The sequence below is a fragment of the Typopeltis vanoorti genome, chromosome 8 (genome assembly GCF_054136105.1).
Source record: "Typopeltis vanoorti isolate ZY-2024b chromosome 8, IOZ_Tvanoo_1.0, whole genome shotgun sequence".
NCBI lineage: Eukaryota > Metazoa > Arthropoda > Arachnida > Uropygi > Thelyphonidae > Typopeltis > Typopeltis vanoorti.
In genome coordinates, this window is record NC_143556.1 from 6,546,340 (window position 1) to 6,570,521 (window position 24,182).

General features: G+C 36.9%; 1 protein-coding gene across 2 annotated transcripts in view; it reads right to left on the reverse strand.

Moving 5' to 3' along the window:
- Positions 1-24,182, reverse strand: part of LOC150103701 (calcium-activated chloride channel regulator 1-like) — a 124,211-nt gene that overhangs the window by 14,096 nt on the left and 85,933 nt on the right. The window contains exons 8-12 of one of the 2 annotated variants that reach the window (XM_090397089.1): positions 15,053-15,364; positions 13,778-13,963; positions 5,813-5,935; positions 2,296-2,443; positions 458-586 (exon numbers count right to left, since the gene is read on the reverse strand). In XM_090397089.1, the coding sequence (XP_090253215.1) occupies positions 458-586; positions 2,296-2,443; positions 5,813-5,935; positions 13,778-13,963; positions 15,053-15,364 (898 nt within the window). The remainder of the gene's footprint in view (positions 1-457; positions 587-2,295; positions 2,444-5,812; positions 5,936-13,777; positions 13,964-15,052; positions 15,365-24,182) is intronic. The other variant, XM_090397090.1, reaches the window with a different exon arrangement.

The window sequence follows — 24,182 nt, forward strand, 5'->3', positions numbered from 1 at the left end:
TAAAAAAACTAATGTGATAAGTATAGAGATTGTTCGAATACATTTGCCGAACGAAATGATATCTTTGTTTCTGAAGCTTTATATTTGATGATGGTTTTGCATTGCAGCACAACAAAATTATACGTTGCAAGAAAATTGTTTTCCTCATCAAAGACGTAGAATCGTTCTGCACTTAACCCTGAACAAATTGCATTGCAACATTCGCTTGCAATTTTCACTTTCACGTCATGCAAATTCTAAATGATTTCGAACTGCTCAGTTATAGAAAGCATTTTCAGTATAGAAAACCAATGTTGGCAAAACAGCTTTGTTATTCAAGAGGGAAGAAATAATAGAACTTCAGGATAAAATAACTTGGATTGTTTTGCAAAACCACATGAGGTACTTTATCCAGCTGTTTTGCCAGCTTGTTATTGAATTCAAGCTTTAAATAGACAGCAAATTATTTTATCCTTACCTTTGCTTCCCTGAGGATTTTTTGATTTTCCATTGTCCGTGCATGTTATTATCACCAAGCACCTCCCTTCTTTCGTAATGTTCGTGAAATAGCGGGAATAAACTCCATCATCTTTAAATAAGTCGGGATCTGTGAGATATAAGGCATGAATTACAAAATATAATATGAATGCTTTGCTTTGAATTTAATAACATATTTATGAAACAAGCAAGCAAAACGAAGGATTTGTACCGTGAGTCAATCACTTTTTCCATTTTTATGTTTGATTCAATATTGGTTTCAAGATGGGAAAGTCCTTCCATCTAAATTTCGTTTTCATGACCTTTGTAATCGCCTCATTACAGGAAAAACGAACTGTGAAGTAGAGCTTCCATTATGTGCACAATGAATTGTAGGTTTAACAATAAAATTGCATCGAAGGCGAGCCCTCATTCTAACAACTGGCAACGTTCTTTGATAGAGTCAAAGTTGCATGCTTCACGTGAAGACAGGTGGGTGTCGTCTGGATGGAAATGCTAACCACGTTAGCATTTACTATTACGCTGAGGAAAAAAAGTTTCCTTCATTTCAACTCTAACCTATTAGAGTTCTGTTTTGCTTACTCAACATATTCCAAGACATTCATAATATAGGTCTTTCGTAGTGATAAGGAGAGTTCCGTGGCTAACATTCAGCAATTATGAGATGGCATCTTCAATAAAGACTTGTAAACAGTGTGTCATCCCCATGAATAATTTTTATCATGATCACATTCATGATATTTATCCAACATGGTGTCCACACCTTCGTGTGCAAGCAACATCATATTGATACAACCTACGCACATCACTTGGATGAGGAGTGAGAATGAAAGAAAAAGAGATTTGAGCTCTTACATCAGAACAATTTAGAACATAATGGAAAACAATAGAAAATTATCACACAAGGGTTACATTAAAAAACAATATCCCAAAATTGCTAAGCAAGGAATAATACAATATAATAGAGAAGAAATAATACAAATATGTAGTGAGCTTTACAGGGACCTATACACAGGCAAGGAAATAGCTACAAATCTACTGCTATGTTTAGATGAAGCTGACACAGAACCACTCATCGTTATGGAAAATCCTCAAGTCAGCAAAGAATAAAGGTCCTGAAGAAGATGGCTTATTGGCAGAACACAAAATCAAGACGTTTATAGTTTCATAAGGTTATATTGGATGAATTTAATTCAACTCATCGTTTCTGCATTCGGCTTTGAAATAATGCTGGATCTAATATCCACTTTGCTTGTGTAAGTTTGCATAACCAACTGAAGCCTTTTGCTCTTTATTTTAGTGCTTCCTTCATATTTAGTGCTCGTAGATTTGAAAACAGTCTTTAATTCTCTATATCAGTCAGAAATAAACAGTTTAAAACAACTAGTCAGAGTACATGAGATTATTAACTGTATATCCAAAGAACAAATATAAACCTATACATCAAGGAAAGGAATATTATTTTGGGAGAAGAGTGAGGCAAGGAGATCCTGTATCACCAGAATTGTTTCCTGCTACAGCAGACTTCTTTAAGAGCATCGCATGGGATAGCTAAGAAATTAGCATCGATGGAAAATATCTCACTTATGCTTTGCAGATTACATTGTTCTTTTAGCAAAAAATAAAAAAGCTCAGGAAATGCTAAATGAAGTAGGGGAAAAAGGTTTAAAGATGAATAAATAAATCAGCTAATGACTTTTAGATGAATCTAATTAAACAAAACCAATATCAGCCCATTTTCATTTGACCGACCCACGTATATGCGTTACTATCTTTATTTATTACTATTACCATAATGATTTCTCAACTTTGTATTACCTCCATTTCCATTATCATATAGCTCCAGTTTAACTGGTACGTCTTCATGAGGCAAATAAATAAACGCTGTTACTTTTGCATCGAGAATTGGACTGTTTTCTTCCTTTACTTCAGCATATAGGATGGGAGGAGTTTCTGACCGGGTAACCTAAAAGAAGAAAAATTCAACGTTTCTACGCAATAAAAATATAGGTATTGAAATATAATGCTACTGAAAGAGAGATCTAGACTCTTGAATGATGAGGAAAAATATACTCAAAAAATTAACTTAGAAAGTGTGATGTAATTTGTACAATTTGCAGTACAAAATTTGGTATCGTGGCTTGCAGTAAAATGACAATGAAATGAGGAGACCGTGAGACAAATCGGGCAAATAGATTGCATAGAGGAGTATAAGATTTATCAAAAAATCATATTTCAGAAGAATATGGTCACGTAACATTTGTCTGGTTTTAGTTAGATTAATCGAATTAACGACTGCCGTGGCCATAATTATTGCAAGACTTAAATCCGATCCAACATATGTACGATCGCATTGGGCGTCGCATTTTTTCAGTTTCGAAATCCTCTATCACTTGAGCTCTATAGATATTTGCATCATAAATGTGAAAAAAAAAATCTGGGCTAACAGATTCCTACAAAATCACTCAAAGGGATTCGTTCTCAGCACATCAGCACAGTCCCTACAAAAAATGTGTACTAGGGGCAACTTTTTGAAATTGAAATTGAATTACAGAGCGAAAGTAAAAGAATATAGTTGGCCTGGTATTCAATTGGGAAATTGAACTCCATCTTCAAAAATAACTTGCCCATTTGAGTGCCTCCGTAGCGCAATTGGAAGAACGACGGTACATTGCGCCCTTCGATTGGAACAGGCCTAAGTTCGATTCTCGTCGCGACGGGAGGAATATTTATCTGGACGATTTCAATCGAAGGTGAGTTAGCCGATCTCATGCGGAAGTAGCAGGGTTTTTCTCCCGGAAACTCAGGTTTTTCATCCCGCATACAGACAAATTGGCCCTTCAGTACACACGTAATTTACAGACAAAAAATACTAGTTGTGGTGGGCGGTTGATGGAGATGATTCGTAGTAGAGGTTCGGTGTAGTGGTTGAGACAGTTGTAGGTATCATCTCGCGATGAGTCTTCGGACTCCTTGGAGGTATCAGGAATAATAATAATAATTTGCCTGAAAAGTAAAGTATGCAACCAATGCATATTACCAGTAATCACGTATGGCTCAGGTTTCTAAGCCATACGTGATTACTTGAGTGCAATAGAAATCGCAAATGCATCCAAATGGAGATGAGCAGGATATATGAATCGAGGAGCGGCCAAGAGATGGCCCAGAAAAGTAACAGAATGGATACGAACCGGAAAGAGAGGACAAGGACACCGAAACAAGATGGGCATATGAAAGAAAAGCTGGCTAGAAAGAGAGATGGATGACGGAAGCAGAAGACCATGAGGGAGGCCTTTATTCAGCAGCCGATCGAAAACGGCTGAGAAAGAAGATCAAAAACATGAGACGTCCTGTCGTTAATCATTATTCCAGCTTATATGAGCACTGCCTCCACTAGAAGCATCCCTTTCTCTGCTTATGGAGAGAGATCACTATGGCCTTGTTTGATCCTCTCCAAATCAAACAACATCTAGAATCCGTTTGTAGGCTAAAACGGGATCCGGAAGAGATCAGAACTGTACGTCATTTGTCAGAACGTCAAGTTGATCGCAACAGTTTCGATGATTCCTGTGATTAACAGATGCAAACAACTGACATTCCTTGTGTAGAGTTCGCTTGAAGCCTTAACACATTCCGGTTGTAAATGATTTCATCTGTGGCTACAGTAACTCGCAAGAGATAGTCTGTTTTATTTATTCTTATGGGGTTACCCCCGTTCCTCATCTGTCCTTTAGGACTGGTTGAGCCCTCGTAATGAGGAATTAGGTATGTATTTATTACTATAAATTCTCGTATATGTTCACTGGCCGGTTTGACTGTTTTGAGGGACGAAAAACCCTCTACCTCCATATGAGATTGGCTAACTCACCTTTAGTTGAAAGAGACCAGATAAAGGTTCCTCACGTCATGGACGGGCTTCGTCTATAACGACTGAGCTACGTCGGCTAGAGATAGGCAGTGACAGGATGTGATAGATTTTCGTCTTGCTGGTCAGGGTCGCCTAGGGCGAGATTACTTTGACTAGCTCTTCTTGTAATGATTCCTATTCCGGAAACTGTTTAGTGCCAAGGCGACACTTTCTGACACATTAAGCCAGTGTCTGCTTGCGACTGCTCGGCTTTTAGTCGTCCAAACGCTTGTTCATCTCAAAGAATAATATAAATGACAACTGGCATTACTGACGATACTAAAGATGTGATTAATCCACTGAGAAAGTCTAAAAATGGTAATGAAGTGATATGTTCGAACTGGCATTTTTATAGGAATGAGTAATTTTACTAGGTGCGGATCTGTTGAGTGATAGATCAGTTTTCATTCGATACTCGGGATTTGCATGCCAGAATGTCAAATATTCGCCTTCGAAGACACTGTTAAAAGTAAAATACTCATGAGACTTTGTGTTTGCAAGTTTATCGAGCAGTGTATATATACTCATATGCGTTGCAAAATTGTCTAGAACGAGTACAAATTAGTGAAGCTTCGAGCAGGGAACTCTCAATTTGTTGAAAGATTGGTTTTTTTTACCTAGTAAGCGTATATTGTAAGGGTATTCAAGAGAAACAAGACAGGTCCGAGATTTACTAACCTCATTGATGTGAGACGGAAACTCATTTCAGCAATTGACGGAGAACATTCGTAAAGGCTGGTATAAATTTAGCTTCGAGTGGCAGAGACCTTGAATATTTAAGGGTTTACCGAATTAGCTAGTGGGTGGAAGAAACAAGAATTTTCTCTTTTCTTTTATATTCTTAAACAAAACAGATAAACCACTCACAGGCGAATTTGACAACAGATATAACAATGAACATGCAATAACTAAGAGTATCCAATGAAATTTGGGTTTAATGTTAATAAATGGAAAGAAGGGAAAAAAAAGTTTAAAAGTTAGCTAGCTGCCTTCTTATTATTATGCTCATTTGGTAGTCTAAGCAATGTGTATTTCTGGATCAGTAAAATTAGAGAAAGGAGATTAGTTTGAGTTGTGGACATCTTAATTCACAAAGAAGGCATCTGTTTAATTATTTGGACGGCACAAAATTCGAAAACTGCACATTGGATAATTTTTACATTGAACATTAAATGAGCAATTTTGTATGTAGTTATTATTATTATGGGACACCTCCAGGGAGTCCAAAGACTCATCGAGGGAGAGTGTGCCAACAGCATCGAACGATTAAGCCCTTCCAACTACTAACTGCGCTCAAAATTGCTTAACGTTTTGTGAGTCATTAGTAGCAGAGGCTCTAAAAATCAACCAACCTTTGCTGGCCAAAAAAAAAAAAAAATCTAAAACTGCTATAGGAAATGCAAATAGAACATATTTCAATTATCTTACCTTTATTGTATCTATCCAACCTCTTAGTGATGTCAGTTTTTGTTTCTCTGGGCTTTCTATTGCTGCTATTACAATGCAGTGACTCGCTTTGGTATTAAGAGAATAGCTCCATCTGTCTTCGTTCTGAAACAAATGAGATTATGCATATATTCATTTCGTATTTTAATTAAATGTCATGTTTCTTAAATAACGGCGTGTGTGTGAAAATAAATATTGGGACAACTCTGTATTTCAGTGAACCCCTAATTTCACACAATTCAATAGAAAGCCATTTCCCAGATGACATAATGCGCTGTGACATATTTCCACATTCACGCTCCCTATCGGGTATTGAGTGATTCATCGCCCCATATGATTGACTTTTAATGTTCGGCGGACTATTCACAGTGTTTATATATATATATATATATATATATATATATATATAAATGCCGGTTTGGTTTTCTGTCTTGCGGGACAGAAAAAACAAGTTTTTGAATCAATTTGAATAATGACGCGAATAAACCAGCGATGGAAAAAAAAGATGAGATATCCTCTGATTATAACTTTTTCAGAATCTGAAGTTTCTTCTCCATGCACTACTGGGAGTAATACGAATGATTACTTTGAGTAGTACTGGTTAGTCGACGTGTGGCGAAAGGAAAATACACATATCCACATGTTTCATTTGAAACGTGGTAGATATCCCAATTTTTGTTTTAACACAGTATATATGAGTATATAACCCTCCAGTTTTAAATTGATTGATATTCTGGCAAAGATTCTGTTTTTTTTTTGTTAACCAATCCGTATCCCTGCTAATTCAAAACAATTCTCCGCTTTCCAATTTTTTATGTTTTATCCAGCAATTCGAATTGAGCTTGAATAATACGTTAAAATATAAGCATCCTCTACTAATGTAACCTGAAAACTCCGTCTATTTTAAGTATTCTAGTTAAACTGTTCAGTTTTTTATTTTTTTCTGAGGGTCATTTTAGAATGTAGCTTACTCTCAGTAAGTCAAAAGAGTGTGTCTGTCGTAAAGATTGCAATTATGTCTAATGTGATACCATCCCATAGGTCATCTCTATTTCAACAGCTTTCTTGCTCTTTGCATTGCATTTTGCAATGAATCTGCCCTGAAGGCTTAAGACGGGTAGTTCTTGGAGCGCATTGCTGGATTTCTGTGATTCTCTTCTGTTCATCTCTTCCCAAGCAGGTTTCTGTGATCATGTACTGTCAGTGAACTAGACAACAGTGCAGTAGCCAAAAAGATTAGCAAAAAATTAATACAAGTGCCAAGTGTCTATTCTAAAGCTCACAAAAAAGTTCATATAGAGGAGATGCGAATATAATACGCACTGGATGCGATTATATATTGGTGAAAAATATTTATTGGTCATAAATATTTCTTATGCTAGAAGAAAACTAAGTTTCTTCTAGCATAATCCTACCAATATAATATCATCTTTTTCGTACACTTCAGTTTCTCCATCCAGTGAAGAAGTAGCATCTAGTTCCATGTTGCATACAGCAGGTTGATAGTTCTCGTGAAAATGGACACTCATTAGTTGAACATTCTCATCTTTCCTACATCCGCCGCCCATATATACGTTCACAATCAGTACCAGTATTCTTTCACTTTTATTCTCTTTTGATTCCATAGAGTATAACAATAGAATTCATTTTGGGTTGTCTTCAGCTGGCAAAGCCAGTTTGTTTTCCACCCTTCTGGCCCTCATCTTATAATTTTCATAAGTGAAAATTATAGATATATAAATTATACTTATATAAGATATATGTAAGTCATGCTTGTGCACGCGACGTTCCTTCCACATCATATTCCCAAATTTGCCTATGACTCTTCGATGAATATGCGAATCATCACCCACGAAAAGTTGTAAACCCACATTATATCAATAGGCAAGGTTACATAATCCGGAAATCGTGCTCTAGAGAATAAACATGGAACTACTTTCAAGCCATTTCGGGTCTCACAGTGGATGAAACCCACCTACCACCTAATAACATTCGCACAAACATCCATGTCTACGGTGTGGATCAAACTGTTAACTCTGTTTCTCTATTGTCTGGAGTGCTGAAACACTTTCAGCATGGCCAACCAAGTCAGCAGGATTGACTGGATGAAGACTTACAAGAGGTAAATGAAAGTTTAATTTCTTACATCCTTCCAGAATGTTTTATGCTCTTTCGTGGCATTTCATTGTGGTGTGCTGTGGTGCGGTGCGGTGCAGATGAAAAATTCTTGACTAAGCTTTGCGATGAGATATGCAATGACATATTATTCTGGTGGGATTATTCTAAAAGAAATTTATTGGGATTTAGAAAGCGTTATTAGATAAAGAATTTGAAGTTCAGAGACCATACAGCGAAGATTGAAAATATAAATCAGAAAATAACTGCAATACCGAAACGAACATTGACATGCAAGGGTACGGTAACCATTTTGACTCTTTGCAAGGCCATGACACGACATCATTTAAACTATTGCAGTGAAAATACGCTGACTGTAGAATGTGTAATATGAGAACAGCTTGAGAATGTATGACTTGCAGACACTAGAAAAAAAAGGAGAAAGAGAGACCTCTGAAAGGTTTTATGAGATACCAGTGGATGGCATTTTTTAACATTTTACAGAAGGTAAGGAGAAGATGAGAGGCAGTCAAGAAAGAGGTGAGAGTTACAGCTTTCTCTTATATAGCGCAGCACATGATTGGAATGGTTTGTCAATAATAATAATAATATCTATATGAAGTCAGTCCTCAATTTGCAACTAACTATCTGACACCTCCAAATAATGGACCACGGTGTTATTGCTGCTTTCAAGACATATAGAAACAAGCTGCTACTGAGGGCAAGAAAACTCTCAAAGACTTTTGGAAGGATTATAATACTTTTATTGTACAAAGAACGTAGATGCAGCATGGATCTACGCGCTGCATCTACATTATTTGCAGATGCAACATGGAGTGAGGCGAGCAGAGTTTATGAATGGTGTTTGGATGAAGCTGCTGAAAACATGTTCATAAATTAAGAGAATTACAAGAGTTAATGAAATAAAAGAGCCAAAAGGCTTCACTTCGGCGATGCACAATTATTCAAATTAAGTTGATATTGAATCCAACATTATTTCAAAGTCGAACAGAGAAACTACAAGAGTTTCGTGTCGAATATAGAAACTATAAAAGTTTCGGCGGACCTAAGCGTAAGCAAACCTGTCATGACAGGGACAACTCGTAGTAGTACTCGTAGTAAAAATAAAGCTTCACCTTTACTACGAGTTTCCCCCTGTCATGAAAGGCTTTCTTACGCTTGGATCCGCCGAAACGTTTAGTTTCTATATTCGGCACGAAACTCTTGTAGTTTCTCTATTCGACTTTGAAATAATGTTGGATTCAATATCCACTTAATTTGAATAATTGTGCATCGCCGAAGTGAAGCCTTTTGGCGCTCTTATTTCAGTAATTCTTGGTGACTTTTTTGATGTGACACCTTTTTTGGCAACTCGTATGTAAAGTAAAAGCTCTGCATCACTACAACCTGAGTATTTAGTCTGGCTTCCACTGACGAGACCTCAAAAAAGATCGAAACTGGTCTGGGTAGTGATTCCCCCATAATGTATAACATCATACAGGTCTGCTAGGAGATGTGTTTTAAATTATGGGAAATAACATCATACATGTCTGCTAGGAGATGTGTTTTACATTATATGAAATACTAAGATAGTGATCAGAGCTTACTCCACCTTTACTTGTCATGAAAGTTTTGCTTACGCTTGGATTAGCCGAAACTTTTATAGTTTCTCTATTCGGCACGAAACTCTTGTAGTTTCTCTATTCGGCTTTGAAATAATGTTGGATTCAATATCCACTTAATTTGAAGAATTACAAGAGATTTGTGGTAATATTTAATTCTAGCTAGAAGCACATAAGATTGCAGAAAGGAAGAAGAAGAGAGGAAAAAACCCACAAGAACCTGAAAGGAAGCCAATCTCTCAAATAACTTGAGTGAAAAATATTGGCAGAGACATTTCTGATAATAAGGCAATTGGATTCTTTAAGGACCCCAACATGGAGATTTAGCAAAGTAGACAGAATAATGCAAACTGCAGTTGCTTCATGCAGAGAAATTTATGAAGAAAAGGCAAAAGGCGAAGACTCAGTTGGACGTAATGTGCAAATGTTTAATTAAGCCATTTAAAAGAGGGCGAGGTAACTTGCAGTACACAGCTTTTCTCCTGATGAGTCAAACTTGCCTCCATATTATTATTACTACGGGCGATTCCAGTGAGTCCTTAGACTCATCGAGGGAGGCCCTAAACATCATGTTCACACAACTATACGACATTCTCACAGTATCTATCATACCTTGCCTTGAACTCATTCACTGGCATAGGACCCACAGCAGACTCTGGCAGCTTATTCCACTCATTTACCACTCTAAAAGTAAAGAACCCAGCTCTAACACCCCTGATAACCACACTCTTGCCCAGTTCCATAGGTGTCTCCTAGTTCTCCCGCCACCAGCCCTGATCTCAAAAATATCCTCTGAATTAATCCTATAGAAACTCTTTAGCAATTTGAATGTCTCAACCATACTCCACTTTTCGGCCTATCAATTAATTTCTGCAACCCACAAATCTTCAACCTGTTCTCATATGGTTCATTCCATAGACCTGCTATCATCTTGGTCACTCGCCTCTGGATCCTCTCCACCTCCTCCCCATCAAGAAGGAACCCATTTGTACCCAAATTTGGGCACAGTAGTCTAGGTGGGGTCTTATCAAGGCTGGGTAAAGAGTTACAATAACTTACTTGTCTCTGCTCGTCAAGGGATTTTTCAACAACCAAGTGAGTTGATTTAGCTACTTTTGCAATGTGCCCCCTAAACTTCATTTCCCTATCCACCAACACTCCCAAGTCCCTGGCCTCATCAATCTCCTGGAGTACAGTTCCACCAATGTGGTATACTACTGCTAATCTTTTCATCCCAAAATGCATAACCTTACATTTTGTCACATTAAATTGACATCCATTCTCCTTAGCCCAGAACTCCAATCTATCCAAGTCATCCTGCAAGATTTTGACATCGTCTGCATTCACTATCGCCCTACCCAACTTGCATCATCAGTGAACAAATGAACTGTTCCTTTTAGATCCTTCCCTATATCGTTAATGAACAGATTAAACAGCAGTGGTCCAAGAACAGAACTCTGCAGCACACCACTAGTCACAGGCCGTCTTTTGAACTCTACTCCTGAAAAAACTACTCTTTGATATCTCTCCATCAACAACCCACCTATCCATCTCACCAACCCTATATCCATTCCCATATGTTGTAGTTTACGGATTAGAATTTCATGTGGTATCCTGTCAAACGCCTTTTCGCCTGTAAACCCATTACCCTTATCCATTTCAGCCGTCACCTTGTTATAAAACTTGAGCAAGTTACTGATTCATGATCTACTCTTCACAAAGCCATGCTGTCCCCCGTACAGTATCTCATTTTCATCAATCAATTCCTGTATTTTTCCCTTTACTACTTTCTCTAAGACCTTGACAACGACTCCTGATATGCTGATCGGTCGGTAATTTGCAACCATAGTCTTGGATCCTCCTTTATGCAGTGAAACTATTTTCCCCTCTTTACACACCTTCGTGACTAAACCAGACCCGAGACTCGGATTAAACAACATGGTCAAGGGCACTGATAATTCCTTAGCCGCTTCACGCAAGACCCGTGCCGGTATACCATCCAATCACACAGATGTGTTCACATTAAGATTCTGTAATAGACTGTTCACCTCCACTTCATTCATCGCAATTCCCGTATAAACTAATGATTCCTTCATTTTTTCAATGTCACCACGTGGATGATATACTTTTGCAAAGTGCTCGCTCAGTAACTCCACTGTATCAATGGTGTGGTCTGCTTTACCAAAACGTGAATCCAACGAGCACGATCGTTATGCCCTGCTCGTCCTCCAGAGTTAGGTTTCCGTTTTTTGTCTCCCCTCTCTTCTTCTACATCATTAAAAACGGGGTGCCACAGGCCAGTCTCCAGATCGCATACGGATCCGAACCTATTATCAAGTGAGGAAGCTTCCCGATCAGATAGCGCATAATCTCGATGCCACTTACTTTTCTAAATCGTGCCTCATGAGGAAGTCCGAGTATTCATATGTTGAAGATACTGTCGAGGCAACTTATGGCAAGGAAACTAGTCACTCTCTGTCTTGGTATCATGTCCTAGAGCGTCTCTCTCTCTTACTCTCTCTCTCTTACTCTCTCTCTCTCTCTTACTGAATCTCCGAATCTCCCCATTGTACCCTTTCATCAAATCCTGAACTAAAAATGAAATGTACAAACATAGACAGTGACACTGTGAAATAAATCTCAGAAATCGCATGCCAGAGAACTGCTAATTTAGAATCCCTTGATTTTTGGTCTCAAGGCCTGTGTAAGTCAATGGAAGTGCACTTGCATCTTCTGCACTAGGCCGCTTGAAGATAGAAATTCGGGTTTTTCATCCCGTAAACTTAAGAAAATCGACGGTAGAATCCATATTAATTCAAACGTAACATATTATGTTTGGGTTAGGTACCAAGAGATGGCAGCACTCGCTTGCCAGTTTCTTCATTGGTGGTAGCTTATAATTAGTGATAGTCACGGGCCAGCTATCTTTGATTGGCTACCGGTGGAGAGTGAACTGCCTACTCAGTCTCTAAAAGCTAGATAGGGTTAAAAGGCCTCGCCTATTCCATATAAGGGAATAAAAGGCGTTAGCTTATTATTTTTTTAATATTGGATTTTGGTCTCTTCTGGCTCAAGGCTTACTTGCTCCCTTCAGTGATATTCATCTACTCCAAATTCCGAAACCAGTCTGACCTGTCACCTTCCTCTCTATGGAGCTCAACCTTATGCAATCCAAATGATTGAGTCATCTTCCTAGGCGACATTAATATCACGAACTCCAACTGGCTCCCACCTGTCACGCCACTGACCAAGCTGGACGATATGCAAAACTTTTGCTATAAGCAATGAGCTAAAGAAAATTATACATCTACCTATCTACCTGAATTCTTGTTACCCCTCTCTATTCTCTCTATACTCCCCGACTCGGTGACGTCTATGAGAAAGTCGGTTTGTGTGATACATGATCACATGTTTGCTCTCAACATGCTAGATAGGGGGGGGGGGGAATAAAAGGAGTATCGTGCTTTTCAGTCTGTAATAAGTCCTATGCGAGATAAGACAGGCTTATTTGGATTCTGAGTAGCTGTTGTTGCACATCCTGTTGCAACTCTGATTTGCTTTCTTTAATGTCAGAGTTGATATCTTGAGTGCGGTTGGCATCCTGTCGGAAAATTATTTCAAGCATTTATCAGAGAGTTTTAAGCACGATTGACTGGTTTTTCCTTATATCAGTCGTGCTCGCACTTTTGGACTCTACTCTGGATATGAGCAAAATTTCAATGGAGCTTCAAGGACCACAATCATAAATAAACACTTATCGGTTTTTATCATTCAGAGTACTGATATTACCAGTTTTTAGCACAGAAGACTCATTGCAATAAGTAAAAAATCACGCGAATAATCACTTTTATCAAGTCTCCAAGGGAGCCCAAATCTGAATTTGATTAGATTCTCGTTTAGAGACCAGAATTTTGGAATCACTTCCTTATGCTCTGAAATATCTCTGAGTTGTGTAGATCCTTTAATTTGTATTATTATCTGGTCTATCAAGAAGATCGCTGATAAATAATACTCGTCTCAAAAGAAAACGACTACTTCAATGTCTCACGAGCTGAGTTACAAGAGAGGATTATAGCGCCCTCGCAAGAAATATGATGTAATCACTTGACACTTTACTACTGTGCAAGTTGATATTTTATGTTCGTTTCGTTAAATATAACTTTAAAATAAACCAAAAGCATTAAATATTATTAAAGTCTGTCTGACTTGCCTCGTTTAAAGGAAAAGCCGCTTCATAACGATGATCTGCACTAATATGCGAACCGTTATTAATAGTCAAATCGGACACCACTTCACTGCAGGAAACATAAAAAAGTAAGCGTCCTTCTGAGGAGCGGACATGACGATGTGTAGAGAAGCTTCCCTGCTTGAGATCTGAAAGCACATCGTAGTAAACCTGAAGGGGAATATTAACATATTATTATTATTTTCTTTGAATACAGGACATCAAAATTTGATCTCATTAAGTCTGTGATTAACCACAATTACTATTCATGGAATTCATATTATTGGCGAAAACTTTCTAAATCGTGGAGGGGTGTTGAATTTAAAATCTTTTATTTAATCCAGACTCCCATTCAGAATACGAAAGCGAATGTACGTGTGTGCATTGATATACATGTCTCTTTTCGGTTAGGTCAGTTTTTATTATTATTACTTATTTATTTAAATAATACCCTTTACAATATTACTAAAAGTGGCGTGCATAAATTAAATCCTGGGTTTCTGAATAATATTTGAAAAATCTTATTGGCCGAATGGAAACCTGATGCAAAATTTTGGAAAATATAATCGCCCGAAATATTAACGATTAATTAACTTTTATTCGTAATTTTTTATCATGTTTGGATTATCAGCTTTAGATCACTATCACATTTTAAATTTAATCAAAATTTGGTTAGGCAACTGCAAGCTAACTGGACCTCTCGTGACAAATCTCGGGACTACACGAAAGTTCGATAATAGTAATAAAAAAAATAATAATAATAACAGGAAAAACACGTATAAATCTCATTTCTATGTTTAAGCAATCAAATGCATACAGAAACGGAACTTACGCAGCTGGAAGGGAATTAATTAAATAAAATAAAAATTAAACATTAAAAGTTGCTCAAAGCTAACAATTTTTCATGTGATATTAAAATGTTTAAATAATTTGGTTTTACTCGGTTTGAGTAAAACCAAATAGGTCTTCGTAGGAAGACTTATCATCAAGTCTACAGACACTTTTTTCCTTTCACTGATGTCAATTTCTGCATTTATTACAGGGCCAAGGTGACCAAATATTGAACGATTAAATTGTACTTCACAAAAAAAAAAAAAAAAAAAAAAAAAAAACGCTTTGCAAACTTTTTTTGATAGGTCTTGATAAGTCATCAGATTATTTACATCTGTTAAGAAGGGGGAACGCTTTTAACTTTTGCATCAATAATATCACAGAAAGCACTTCATATGTCAATAAAATTTGTTTTCTCCACATACGTACCAGACAAGTAGTTCCCAGACTGCTGCGTGGCACATACAAACACGATACCAACTGCGCGGCCGTGTGAGATGTTAACAATTTGCTTCTCGAATAGAATGGAAAAACACTTCCACTCGATTCCAGAATAGCTGAATCAATGGCCGTATTACTGGTAGTGCGTGGCGTTTGTTCGGATAACACCACAAGTCTTGCTTGGGTTTCTTTTAAGAAATCCCGCACGGAACTTGCTTCCAGATGCCTCAGCAATTCTTCAGTGCTAATGAGCACAACGGTATTCGAACGAACGGGAGAATCTTTTATGATTAATTTTGCCTATGAAAAAAAAATTAAACGTATTTATTATTATTATTATTATTATTATTATTATTATTATTATTATTATTATTATTTCTACATTCAATTAACAGAGTTCACTGTCAAAGTGTAACAAGATACACATCTAATGGCGATCAAATCTTTGACTTGCAGATGATTCAAATTTTAAATGTCCCTAATAGTGCTGTTGAGATGGAGTGATATCTTAGGGGCTAAGCTTTTCCAGATGTTTCATAAAAGCTCTTGGTATTGGTTCTAGCGCTCCTATGGCAGTTAGAACTGTGGTTGCTTTCTTCTTCCAAAGTCACTGAATTTCAATCCCCCATCTCTATACTTACCTCCGCTTGGGAGAGTGATCTTTCCCCATGGCTGATCCCAAGCACGAATAAAGGAGGAGGTTGGATGACTGGCTATGACACTTCACCGTAAAAATTCCCTCATTGTGGAAATCGATAGATCCAGTATACCAATTCTCTGCAGGATTCCTGATGACCACTATTTAAGTTTGCAAGAGGATAATGCATAGATTTCAAGGGCAAAGCCTACAGGAACTCTTGAAGCAGATGAGGTCACCACTCTCATCTAAACCGATAACGCTAATTGCAACATGGAATGTTAGAACTATGTTTCAAATAGGAAAGAAACTGTAAGTTATAAAGGAAAGCATAGAATAGATATTTTAGGAATAAGTGAGATGAACTGGCTTTGGAAGAGTGAGAACTAGAGATGAATAGCAAATATTGTATTCAGGATCAGATGAAAGTCATGAAAGAGGTGTGGCACTTATATTTAGTGCAAAGACAAGTAAAGCTTGATCAACTAGAAGCCTATAAGTGAGTGGATAACGGCTTTTTATATTCAAGATGTATTAAATTAACCATAATACAGTATATGTTGTTACACCATATCCCAAAAGGCGCAGCATAATACAAATATTAGGGATAATAAGGGGAGAAATAACTTAAGTATTAGAATATCTCGAGCATAGATAATAGCAGAACATAGATGAGAGGAAATTACTAGTTAGAATAAAAATCATAAATTGGGACACAACATAAATGTCGCAGCCATTTATGTTGTGTCCCAATTTATGAACTACACCCGACAGGATGTAGTTTAGCTAATTAAATCTTAATTACAAGCTATTCACAACAAGTTGGTTTTAACTGAGAGGTAGAAGTTTAGTTAAGTTTGTTGAGAATTTTAGAGAGTAAATTAGTGTAAATTGGATGCAAGTATGACTGAACCCTCCAGTAATTTAGGCATGGACAACAGCGAATTTTTTCGTTACATTAACCCACAGCGGGTGTTCCCACAATTTTCGGGTGGGGAGACTGATGACGTCCTAAATTTCTTTAGTTATATAGAAGAGCTTAGAAGAGTTGGAGGATGGACTGATTTTCAGTTGCTAGTCCTACTCCGCAGTAAACTGGTGGGAAAGGCTAAAGCTTTCCTATTCTTCCCCCATTCTCAAGGAAACCCTGGATTACTCCCGATTTAAGACAGTCCTAATTTCTGAGTTCTCAAAACTGGGAAGCTTGGGACCTAACTTATGGAAGCTCCAGAGGTGCTCTCAGAAGGAAAAGGAAAGTGTGACTGAGTTCCATAACAGGTTACTGACGATAGCTAGTACCCTAAGTGTCCTTAGTGAAGAAAAGCCTCACTTGGACTGTGCCATTTTCCAACAATTCAGACAGGGAGTTAAACCTGAGTTGAAGAAAACAGCATTCGATAAGAGATTATCCAATTTAAGAGAATGTTACGATGCTGTAAAGGAACGCGAACAATTGCTCGGTGACCTCCGTCTTGCATATGTTCAAGGGTCAATTGAAGAGAAGGGAAATTCTGAAAAGGGGCAAAGACATAATGAAGAGAGTAAGGAAAGGAGAGAAAGATCAAGAACAAGAGAGAGACTAGAAAGGGACAATAAGCAAGAGATAAACAATTTGACAGAGTCTTATATTGATTCAGATAAAATCAGGGTTATTGTAAAACAAGAGATAGAAATATTCCAAAAACTCATTATGGATAGGTTAGATGAGGTAATGAAACAATTTGGAACGTTATCTGCGTTATCTGTAAGAAACCCAGAGCCTAATTGTAGCAGAACTGAGGAAACCATTAAGTTGGTTAAAGAGGAAGTTGAGCATCTGCAAAGACCCCTTCTCGATAGATTAGACTCAGTTATGCAGAAGCTATCCGAAGTCGTACCACAACAAGAAACAGTTATTCCTCAAAATCAAGGGAGAGCTAGTGACCAAAGAAGCGGTAGAGAGCCCCCAAGATGTTTCAGTTGTAACAAACTCGGACATTTTGCTCAAAACTGTTACTTTAACAAGAAGCGCTTTGGTAGAGTTCATGACAGAGACTCAGATTCACATACGTATACTAACAGAGTATGGAATAAGGGACAAGGAAGAAAGGAGCATCCTTATGAGATGGAAGTGAGGGCGAGTGCATATGGAAAGTTCTGCAATGCTTTGCTAGACACTGGGGCCCAAGCATCCATCATATTGGAGGATTATTTTAAGATAATAGAACCTCATGCCAAAGATAACATCACTCACCTTAAACAACGAGTGAGAGTGTCAGGTGTCACAACTTCCATGACTAGTGCTTCTAGGTCTGTGAATCTAAAGTTATACCTGGCTGAGTTCAAATTATGTGTTTGGCAGGAGTTTTTGATCCTGCCAGGATCCTCTCTTCCACACATCAAGCTGATTCTAGGCAGAGATTTCCTATCAAGGTATGACTTTAAATGTGATTACATGAGGAAAGAAATATACTTATTGGGAAGGAGACAATTTATAAGGAAGGGGCAAACTCCAGAGTTACTTAAGGAAGAGAGAAATGAGTCTCAAGAGAGGAATCGTGAGTCCCACGTAAATAAAGTGAAGAAATCATCACATGAGGAGGTAGTCGGTGGAAGGAAATCACAAGTGGTTAAGGTTAAATCAGAGGAAAATTTCTGCAAGGTTAGAAAAGGGAAGAGAAATAAAAACCAAAGAAACTAAGTACATCAGTTATGAGTATATGGATAATGAATACGAAAAAAAGGGAAGGGGGAAGGAAAGTACAAAAAAAAAGTGAAAGGGAAAGAGGAACATTTCAAAAAAGAAAATTTCTCTTAAAGAAATTTTTTGTTTAAAGGGGGGGGGGGGACCTTTGTTACACCGGATATCTTAAGAATGTAGAATTCTCAGCTATCATGGTGTAACATGAAGAATAAATAAATTAAAAACCCTGCATAAAAGATAATACATGAATTGTTTAAAAGAAAAAGAAATATTCTTGCATCCAATAAAATATATAAAAAATAAAGGTGTTTGTTGAACTAACTAACAAAAAGAAAGAATATATTAATGTTGTAATATGGTATAAAAGAGAAAATTTAACTAAATAAGACAGAAAAGGATTAGTCATAAGAGATGGTATGTGAGAGGCTAGAGCTTAAAATATTAAGTGAATTCATAGAGAAATTTTGGAAGAGGGATTAGATTAGAGGCTAGCACAAGAAAAATAACAAACAATCGCTTAGGGTTAATTCCCGGATTGAGACTTCGTTACAGGCTTGCTGATCAAATGACGTTTGGCAGAAAAACGCCAACCTAATTGGTCGGTAAAGTCAAGTCAAAAAGGGGGGGGGGGGCGGAGAAAAGAAGTTAGAGAAGGTGCCGTTAGGAGAGAGGGTATAAAAGGGTTAGAACCCCCCCCCCCAAGAGAAAAAAGACTTTTTGGGTTTTGGTTCTGTTCCAGGAGAGTTCTTCGCGAGCTCTTTCGTATGGATTTCACGGTGTTTTCCTGAGTGGCGAGATAGGGGTTATATCTTCTACGTCATAACACGGAAACGAAAGTGAGCAGGATTTCGATTCCGTACTTCCTATGTAAGAAGTGAGGAATGCCATATAGTCAAAGAAAAGAAAACACATTCTTTGTATTTCAACTCCAGGGTCAACTACGAGAAAGGGAAAGAAGTAATGAAATCGATGTCCACGTCGCGAGTTGTACAGCCGTTATATAGATGATTCAAAGTGTGTCCTAAGTTACGAGAGGTTAAGACCGCGTAAGCATAGTTCAATTCCAAAAGGAACGTAGGAGAAACAGATTATCGGAGAGGTTATACCAAGATAGTTCGATCAGAAAAAGGTAGAGGCCCATATGGAAAATTCAAGAAAGAAAGGTACTGTAAAATATATCTCGTGTTAACTAAGATTCGTCTGTATTAGTTATCATTATTCTAATACTGAACTGTTGAAGTGACCAAGAAAACAATACTAGGACTTCAGTATATGACAGAGTATAATGAAAGTAAGCTTACTAATGTTAATATTATATGAGTAATTAAGTGTCCTGAGAATTTTGCATGTCTAATATATTGTATAAGAAAGTTTAAATGTCATAGATATGTGTCAGTGCAGTAAATGGTTTAGTTAATCTACTTAAGTTTGGATAGTTAAATAGTGTGAATTAATCTTATATGTCCGTGTCAAATGAATTTATGTGTTGAATGTGTACGGCGGCATGATCGTAATACCCATTATAGGATCAGAGCTTAATTATTTATGATAAGCTAATGTCAGTTTGTAAATATTTAGTATAGCATTGAATTGGGTAATAACTAATATTTGAATTGCACCATGTTAAGGAATTTAATAAACCTTTTGTCCAATGATAAAAGAGTTGTCTGAAATTGCTGTCCAATGCACCACTTGAAAAATTACGAACCTAATCACGCGGGAAATTAATGTGCTAAGAAACGAGATAAAGTGTCACGACTGCAACATAGTTCACTTTCAGACATATTTGAGTTCTTTCTCCTTGTTTTTGTATATAATATCTTAAACTAAATGTCCCAAAAGGCGCAGTATAAATACAAATATTAGGGATACTAAGGGGAGAAATAACTTAGATATTAGTAAAAATTTTGGTGATATCTCGAGCATAGATAATAGTAGAACATAGATAAACAGAAATTACTAGATAGAATAAAAATCATAAAATGGGACACAACAATGTGAAACAAATAAAGGATCTTGAAGAGAAGGAGAAATTTTGATACAAAAATGTATAGAACAAGAACTGAAACATGACATGGATATTCCTATGGGTAACATGAATGCTAAAGTTGCCAAAAAAAAAAAAAAAATGAAGACGAGAGAGAGAGCAGTAGATAATGAAGCATGTTCAAGAAATGAGAATGGTGACCTACTGATGGCATTTTGTGATAGGAGGAAGCTTATTTTAGCATAAACACATACATAAAATGACTTGGTTATCACCAGATGGTAAAATCAAAATCCAAATTGATCACATTGCAATCAACGGTAATTTTAAGAATTCAATCTTAGAGATTAAAGTAAGGCGAGGAGCTGATGTTGGATATGATCACCGCTAAGTAACAGCCAAAATTAAATTAAAACTACATGGGATTTTTTTTTTTTTAAAAAAGAGAGAAATCCGAATGGAAAGGTAAAATATATGACATGTCTAAATTAAAAATAAATGAAATTAAGAAACCCTTTTCTAGTATGATAAAATCACTTTCATATTTTGGAAAATGAGAAGCTGGGTGAGAAAATAGAAAGCCCAGAAGACATGATTGAAATACAGGAAAAATTTTAAATGGTATATGACGTTGAAAGAGACCTGTTTGGATACTAAGAAGAGGAAAAAGAATGCTTGGTTCTCAGACAAAACCTGGATATTTATAGAAGAAAGGCACAAACTTAAAATTATGTTTCAATGTTTGAAAGTGAAAATCCCAGGCAGAGCTAAAGAAATTAATTTTAGTAGTTGTAGAGAAAAAGACAAGTTAAAAGATCTTCAAGAGAGGATGAAAGAAATTATCCTTTTTCTGCCACTTTGGCAGAAAGACAAAAGGCTACAAGATTAAGGCACATTGGAAGACTATGAGATGACAAGGAAAATATGCTTTGAAGAAAATAAGCAAGTAAATGCTATAAGAGATGGTTTGCTGCTAACTGAAGTGGACGAGATTGTTAGAAAATGGAAAGAACACTTTAATGAAATTCTAAATGTAGACAACAACATAACTGACACGATTACAAGTTCGAGAATGGAAGAACCTCCTGTAAGCATAAATTAAAATATAACATCAGAACCTAAATCTAAAAATGAAATAACGAATGTCATAGAGAGAATGAAAAGTGGAAAAGCTTCGGGTTATGATAATAAAGCAATAGAAATGCTTAAGACAACTAAAGAAACTGCTGCTGCTGATAAACGGAACTTATCTTCGGCAATGTGCTAGAGACTGAAAACATACCTCAACAGTGGAAAGAAGCAATGAGGATTATAATCACTAAGAAAGAAGATCTCACCAAACGTGCGAATTGGAGGAGAATCAGCCTACTCTCAGTAGATGTAAAACTTTTCTGAAGAATATTAATAAATGGGGTTTAAAATGAAGGAAAGAAGATATTAAGGCATAAACATGTTGATTTTAGAAGAGGTGAGGGTACTGTGCATCGCATTTTTACTTTAAGGAACATCACTGAGCAATATATAGAATTTAGAAGCCTAAATTTAATAGATTTTACTAAAGTATTTGACAGTATTGACAGAGAAACATTGTTGTTATTTACTAAAAGTTACGGAATTCCCGACAAATATCTGAGAATATTGAAAGAAATGTCCAAGGGGAGTAAACGTTGTAACACTACACAGCAAACAACATCAGAATCAGCTTGAGATACGATATGGTGTAAGGCATGGTGTGTACAATGTCTGGGTTATTGTTTAATATAGTCATTGATTGGATTATGAGAAAATTTACACGTGCAAGAAGAGGAATCTCTTCTTTAATAAAACTTTAATAAATTTAATGATAAATAAAGAATGGAATCCCATGTCACAGTTTCGTTGATATCATCAAAGTACAATGATATAAAGCAAAATCGGAAGACTACATACAATAGCTGAAATAGTTGGCCTTAAAAGAAATATGACAAAAACGAAAGTGCTCAAATTAAACAGCAAATGCCACAAAGAGATCAAATGAATTAGCATGCTATGAAAGTTAAGAATTTTACGTACTTGGGAGTAAATAGAAGCTGAAGGCGAAACTGAGGGAGATAATGCAAAGACTGACAAAAGCTAATAGTGCTTTCAGAAAATTAAATAATATATTGATAAAGATCTATGAATGAAGACCAAAATAAAGATCTTCAATAGCAATGTTAAGGCCGTATTATTATATGGATCAGACACATGGAAGCTACGAATAAAAATGAAGCTGAATTAAATATTTTTCATACCAAATGTCTGCGTCAAATATTAAAAACATTTTGGCCACAACGTATAACAAATGAAACAAATTATATAAGCTGACTGTGCAAAAAAAGATGAAAAAAAAATGCAGATGAAAATAGATTAAACACATACTGAGAATGAACACCAGAGAGAGTTCTAGAGTGGCCTTGACAGTGGTCACAGAAGGAAAAAGGAAAAGAGGGAATATGTGAATTAAATTGGCATAGAATGACAGAAAAGGAAAGAGAAATGGAAGAACTGGAAAGAAGCCTAATTGGTGGTTCATGACAGGTATCTGGGAGAAACGGATCTAGGCCTTATGTACCACGAGGCATGAAGAGAACCTCTATACTTAGCAAAGTTTCACGCACTTTTTCTTCTACTCTACTCTACTATCCCCTGATATTGTCACATCAGTAAACCACACATGTTGTTGTTGTTGTTGTTGTTCGGCTACAGCGATGGCTGGTATATTATGTTCAATATGACCATCTGGCTGAAATTTAGCCTCATAATGTCTTCACGTTTTCAATGACTTTTCCAACTGCACGTTCCCAAAAGGGTTCTGCAAGATAGAAAACCACATTTCCTATACAAACTCCGCTGTACAACTTTTGTTACCCGCTCATGTTTATAGACTGTACGAGCAATCTTGATGAAAGAACTAATTCTATTGTCCACTGTCTCTTCTCTATCTCTGTGCAGTCGGCATTTGCTATCATTACGCAAACGCCGACTGTGTATTTGCGTAATGATAACCCTCTGTGATTCCGATTTCACCTTTCCATGATCTCTTTACTGTCGTCATTTACCTGATCCAAACACTTCTCCTACCGAATAACTGAAATCATTGCACTTCACATTAAATCACTGTAATTCACGGTGAATCTGCCAGACAGGCACACTTACTGTGAGTAGTGGTTCTGATAAGCCGGAAACCATTAATTCCAGTTTCCCGTTATGCGTTTGACGGAGATTTAAAAAAAAAAAAAAAAACTGTTTCCAGGAGGGAGAAAAAATCCCTCCATCAACTTCAGTTGATCTTACCTAGAATTTTTTCGCATCTTGGGCAACCGCAAATTCAGACGGATCAGCTTGAGGCAATTTGTATAGCTGATGATTTCGAGTAGAAAACGAGTACACATTCAAATTTTCGAATCGTGCACAAAGGTCACGTGGTAGCACTCAAGAGGATAAAAGGCAAAAGGCTGCGCTAAGCAAATTGTGTTTGAAGGAAGCTCTATTCGTGAAGGAATAAACTTGCAAACGTGGATGTTTTGTATTGTGTCAAAGAAATCATCCAGATGATTTTATGTGATGAAGAATGATTAGAAAGCTTGAAGGTCGTAGAACTACTGATGTAGACAGAGTTTGGAATTTCACATAGCGTTGTATCTAAGCTCGGGGCAGCGTTTCTAACCAATGGAATATGTTCCAGAGACGTTTGCTAAGAGGTCGGCTTCACTACCACGGAATATGAAGACAGATTTTTGGTTAAACAGCAACACGTAATCGACGCACCATGGCAAGTCTGCTCCATTCA